The sequence below is a fragment of the Lactuca sativa genome, chromosome 3, assembly GCF_002870075.4.
Source record: "Lactuca sativa cultivar Salinas chromosome 3, Lsat_Salinas_v11, whole genome shotgun sequence".
Taxonomy (NCBI): domain Eukaryota; kingdom Viridiplantae; phylum Streptophyta; class Magnoliopsida; order Asterales; family Asteraceae; genus Lactuca; species Lactuca sativa.
The window spans coordinates 186,014,177-186,019,901 of NC_056625.2; the positions used below are offsets into that span (position 1 = coordinate 186,014,177).

The following is a 5,725-nucleotide window of genomic DNA, read 5'->3' on the forward strand; positions in this document are numbered from 1 at the left end:
TACGGAGGCCAGGTTTTGAGAAGTCGGAGCAGACAAGTCTCGTCTTTTATTTTGATTGTATATTTTTGCTGTCTTATTACAATGAAAGAACACACATGTATTAAACTTTACTTATAATGCAATGGATGATGTTGTTGCTTGTTTATTATATTACACTGTTGTGATACTGTACATGACGTCCTCCACCCCTGAACGTTTCCACCGTTCGTGGTTTTGGGGTGTGACAGATACTAGTTAGGATAAGAACTTTGGAAAAATCAAATTTTCATAAATATTAGAGAAAACATAGATCCAAGGTTTCTAGGGTTACATGTACACCATAGGAGTGTTAGAATACTCAAAACTCATCATCACTTCCCGTAAATAGGGGCACAAACCTCCTAATTAGGGTTAAGCCTTTATGCGACTACCATGTCGTGACCATAAACTTGTCACGTCATGGCGCACAAGGCTGAAGCACATATAAACAGCAATTGCCACGTCGTGGCAACCTATGTACTATGTCGTGACACATGATTTTTCCCCCAAACCCCATCTTTGATCCCATTAAGCCTTTAGTTGATCCAATCTGGAAAACGAGTGTTAAAATTTCGTAAATGCATGTTGTAAATGCACCTTATTAATGCATGTTATAAGTTTATGAAACACAAATGTGTGTCAACTTTATTTATAACAGAGGCTTTAATGATATGCATTACATGTCATTTATAACCCTTTTATGACACACATTGTGTGTCATATATACATGTCGTAAATATGCATCATATGGTTACAACACGCAAATACGTGTCGTCTTCCATGTATGACAAGCGCTTTAGTGACACGCATTGCATGTCAGCTGCACCATTTTATGACATCAAATGCGTGTCATTAAAGGACTGTTTTCTAGTAGTATTCGAGCACCTGCATGACGCTCGTGCTCATTGTTTTAAACATTTTTGTACTAATATTTTTCAAAATTTATGTTTTGTTGATGAGCGTTCATTACTAATTCGATTCAAATCCGATTGTTTTTTGTTTGACAAATTTTTTATTTCAAAGTTGGTTAAAAATGAAAAATTTATGTTGTAAACATGTTTCAATGATAGAATTTGAAACCTTAGTTTTTTTGGTAGTGTGTGGCAATCCAAAATGTTAATGAATAACAATGTGTAGATCCTAATAAATTAGTAATGATTCTGAAAGGATAAATTTAATAAAATTGAAAATGAACTTAAACTATAATAATGTATCAGATAAAAACTCTAATCCATGGTAAAACACAATTAATACTATTTCAGATAACAGCATGCAAAACGATCGATAAACTTGTAACGATTATATAGATCTTTAAGAAATCAAAATACGAAGATTTTATATATATATATATATATATATATATATATATATATATATATATATATATAGTGCCGATCCTAAGGAATTCAATATCCTCCAAGACCCAGGACGAACAAAAAAGAAGACCTTTATCATTATTATAAAATTTTATTTTAAATAAAAATATATAATAAAATAATTGGACCCTATGCAAATATCCATTTTGCCCTCAACACACACTCACACACACATACTCTCTCTCTCTTTATATATATATATATATATATATATATATATATATATATATATATATATATATATATATATATATATATATATATATATATATATATATATATAGAATTTGCATGAGTAAGGGTGGCATATGCATGCATGAATCCATCCATGCCTGCTGAATACAAATCTTGAATCCCTTATTATATTTACCACTAATTAATTAGGGTTAATAAGGAAGTTAGGTCTAAGGATTTATAAAGTTGATTAAGGTTCACTAACGAGCTCAATTAGAATGTTAAATGTCATCTTAGGCTTCCCCTATAAAACCAACACCTTCTTCATTATCTTTCTTCAAAAATCTCTCTCCAACCTCTCTTTCTCTCTCTATACCTTTCTCCCTTACTTTCTCTCTAGATTTCAGCAGAAAATAAAAGAATTTTGTTAATAAAAATGGAGAAAAAATCAATGAATTCTTCGCAAGACGTCGAAGTTAGAAAAGGGCCGTGGACGATGGAAGAAGACTTGATTCTTATAAATTATATTGCAAATCATGGTGAAGGTGTTTGGAACTCTCTTGCTAGATCTGCAGGTAATTGAAAAAGTTATAATTTTAATGGTTTTTAAATAAATTGATGTTTTAATTATTACTAAACCCTAGTTATGTATTTTACTTACTTGTTTAATTAGGTCTTAAAAGAACTGGAAAAAGCTGTCGACTTAGATGGTTGAACTATCTCCGTCCCGATGTAAGGAGGGGTAATATTACACCCGAAGAACAACTTCTGATCATGGAGCTTCATGCTAAATGGGGAAACAGGTACGTATTTCATTTTTGGTCCATTAATTTAATAAAAATAAACCTTGATTTCCTAGCAAAGATAATTACGGATTTTTGGTTCTCTCTCTACATATATATACATGTGCATATGTATATATAGTATATATATTCAAAGACTCAATTCGTGTTGCTTTGTTCCTTATTTCTTCAACTTATAATAATCCATTAGTTAGGGTTCGCAAACAGCATTCTTGCAATATTAATTCCAGGTTTTTTCGTGTCTACAAATAATTTTTTATAGTTTTTTCTTTGGTTTTAGTTTTTTACAATTTACTTTCTATGGGTAATCCACTTTTCACCGATGGTTTTTATTTTCTTCTTGTCATAAAAAACGTAAAGAAAAGGTAGGTTCATAGTTAATTTTAATCATGAGGAATATTTAATAATTAATTATTTAATTAAGCACACTTTGAAACTACAATTAAGTTTAATCAACTAATTAAAGCATGGACTTAGAAAAGATTCTTTTATTAACACCTTAAAACAAAATAGTAATAATAGGTCTTGTAGCTTGCATAGCTTCGGATTCAAATTCAATACTAATAAAAAGATCAAACAGAGAAATAAAGAAATCCCAGTTTTGGAAGTAACGCTTTTTAATCCATCACGTGTTTGAATTTCATCGATCTCACGTAAAATTACGTTAGAAATTGACAGATTCCATATTCTTTTGGCTCAACAATACAATGTGATCGTCCTTCACCGTTTACTTTTAGGGTTCTATGACGGTGTGCACTCATTATAATTAATATTTTTTATCGTCAGAAAACCCCCCGAAACTTTTTCGAGATTTTAGTTATATAAGAAAAAAAAATAATGTGCATTCGATTTTTTATTTGAAGTAGTGATCGGTCTTGAAATTCTTGCTACTTACAAAAACATTAGATGTAATTTCTTAAAATACAAGTTAACGACAAGTAAAACAGTTTACATGTACTGGAAAAAACACCTTAGATGTAATACTTGTAGTGAAAATACTTAATTATAAAAAGTATATTAACACAGAAATTTATTTTCTTGAAGAGACGTGTCTTTTGTTTCTAAAAACATATATTTTTTTTTAATTTCTTTTACTTACCAAAAAAAGATGTAGCTTTTTTCTTCTCTAATCTCGAACGCATCGATGCTCTTGTCGAATGAATCTTCGTGCCATCGTCAAAACGAATCTTGAGTTATGAACTTTAGCAAAGAATTTTAAAAGATTAAAAAATTAGAAAGGTTACCTTTTTTTCTGAAGTCCTCCCTATATTTACGAGATAAAATGTGAGTCGAGTCTCCTTTAAATATACATCGATTCAAGATAAAGTGATTTTGCCCATTCAAAACGTGTAACATGATGACTTTTAATTTCCATCGTGGAACATGTTTCATGTTTGGTTGTATATGAGTCTTAATTATCAAATGTACATCCTATCATCTTTTGTGGGGCATCATACCTATCTCGGTTTCTGGAAAAGTAAATCATATTTACATAAACAAATAAGTTCCATTGTTTCCAAAAAAAAAACGTATTTACGTCGATACATATTGCTAGAAAAATTAACATAATAAATTTATAAGTTCTTTAAGTTTATTTCTATTTGTATGTAACCTTTAAAACTATAATGCTTTTTAGATGGTCAAAAATAGCAAAACATCTCCCCGGAAGAACAGATAACGAGATAAAAAATTACTGGAGGACAAGGATTCAAAAGCATATCAAGCAAGCGGAAAACTTTAGTGGACAAACTTCTTCAGGACATACGGATCAAGCAACCACAAGCTCAACACAAACATGCAATGTACTAAATCCGATGGAAACGTATTCACCACCCTACGACAATTTTCAGAACTTTTCAGGTCCATTTCCCACTGAAACAAATGAGAACATGTGGAGTATGGAGGATTTATGGTCCATGCAATTACTAAATAGCGATTAAATCGTTTTACATTTTAAAAAAAAAATCATACCAGAGTCTTATAGATCTATATAGTATACATTTATAAACATATGAGTCGAAAAAAAGAGAGAGTAAAACCATTGTTTGACTTGTGTCTTTGTTTATATATATATATAGTCAAACGAGAAACATAATCATCTATATTTGGTCTTCTGTTTACGGACTCATGTATCACTATAACAGAGTTATTGAAGTCATTACATTTGCTTATACAATAAAACGAACCGAATTAGTGTACACTTATATCATGGAAAATGTCCCAAAAATGATCTGATCTTACAATAGGGCTATTTGTTGTACATATTTTTAGTAGAAATAATTGATTGTATTAATTTGTGTTAATCCTATATATAGATAAATACCTAAACCGTAACTTCCAAAGTATAATTCATACTAAAAATACCAACATATGATTTCCTCTAATCTGTATGATTTGATTGGTGGAAAAGTACATGATCCTCTGAAAAATCATTCTCATCACATAACCATTTCTTTTTGTTTAGTCATCTAAAATAAAAAGTTATATATTACGGTTTTTTGTTAATTATTTCATTATTTACTTTTAGTATTATCTGTTTTTATTGATAGTTTCTATGTTTTGTTAAACATACAAAGTTAATAAGGCTTAAATAGGATCAATGTTAAACATACAAATCTGTATTTGTTTTTTTCCTTCATTTTGGAAAATTTTATTAATGCTAATAATGGGTTGGCATCAACTTTACTAAACGACAAGTGAAGCTAAAGGAAAACATATGCCAAACTGAACCAATAACAAAGCGACACGTGTAAAGATGTGGAATGATCTTGAATGCTATTTTGGGAAAGTTCAATCTTTGCTTTCTATTTTTATCCAAACTAATGCACGAGGTTTAGACTGTTGAAGGGCGACGTAAGCCTAACTTTTTCAACCTATTCAAGGAAAGTCTTCACATGCATTGATACCATTTTCTTCCCATACTCTCAAAAGATTTAGTATTTACTATTGTCTAATCTAATATTGTCATATAATAAATCCATAAAAGACAAACTGTCCTTAGAAATAATATGTATTAGTAATGCCTTAGAAGATTTAGTATTTACTATTGTCAAATCTAATATTGTTATATAATAAATAAAATAAAAGACATAGTGTCCTTACAAATAATATATATTGGTAATGCGTTTTTTGTATTTTCATATATATATATATATATATATATATATATATATATATATATATATATAGTGTTAGGTTATTTTGTTTTTACTAACTATTGTGTGCCAGAATGCACAGATCTGGACCAACGGATGAAATTAATCAATGGACATGATTTGAAAGTGTATGATATTACAATGGGCTAACATATATCATATAATCACACAAATTTTAGAAAAAGGGTATTTTGGATAA

General features: G+C 29.6%; 1 protein-coding gene across 1 annotated transcript; it reads left to right on the forward strand.

The window, feature by feature from the left end:
* Positions 1-1,921: 1,921 nt before the first annotated feature.
* Positions 1,922-4,571, forward strand: LOC111908613 (MYB-like transcription factor EOBI). Its single transcript, XM_023904429.3, has 3 exons — positions 1,922-2,143; positions 2,242-2,371; positions 4,008-4,571. The coding sequence occupies exons 1-3, from the start codon at positions 2,005-2,007 to the stop codon at positions 4,309-4,311; spliced, it is 573 nt and encodes a 190-aa protein (XP_023760197.1). The 5' UTR covers positions 1,922-2,004; the 3' UTR covers positions 4,312-4,571.
* The last annotated feature ends 1,154 nt before the right edge of the window (positions 4,572-5,725 follow it).

Bases quoted from the DNA above. Each gene is read 5' to 3' on its own strand.
- LOC111908613 (XM_023904429.3), top strand. From the start codon at position 2,005: ATGGAGAAAAAATCAATGAATTCTTCGCAAGACGTCGAAGTTAGAAAA. The intron at 2,144-2,241 runs GTAATTGAAAAA...TTGTTTAATTAG, and splicing joins CTCTCTTGCTAGATCTGCAG to GTCTTAAAAGAACTGGAAAA. The intron at 2,372-4,007 runs GTACGTATTTCA...AATGCTTTTTAG, and splicing joins CATGCTAAATGGGGAAACAG to ATGGTCAAAAATAGCAAAAC.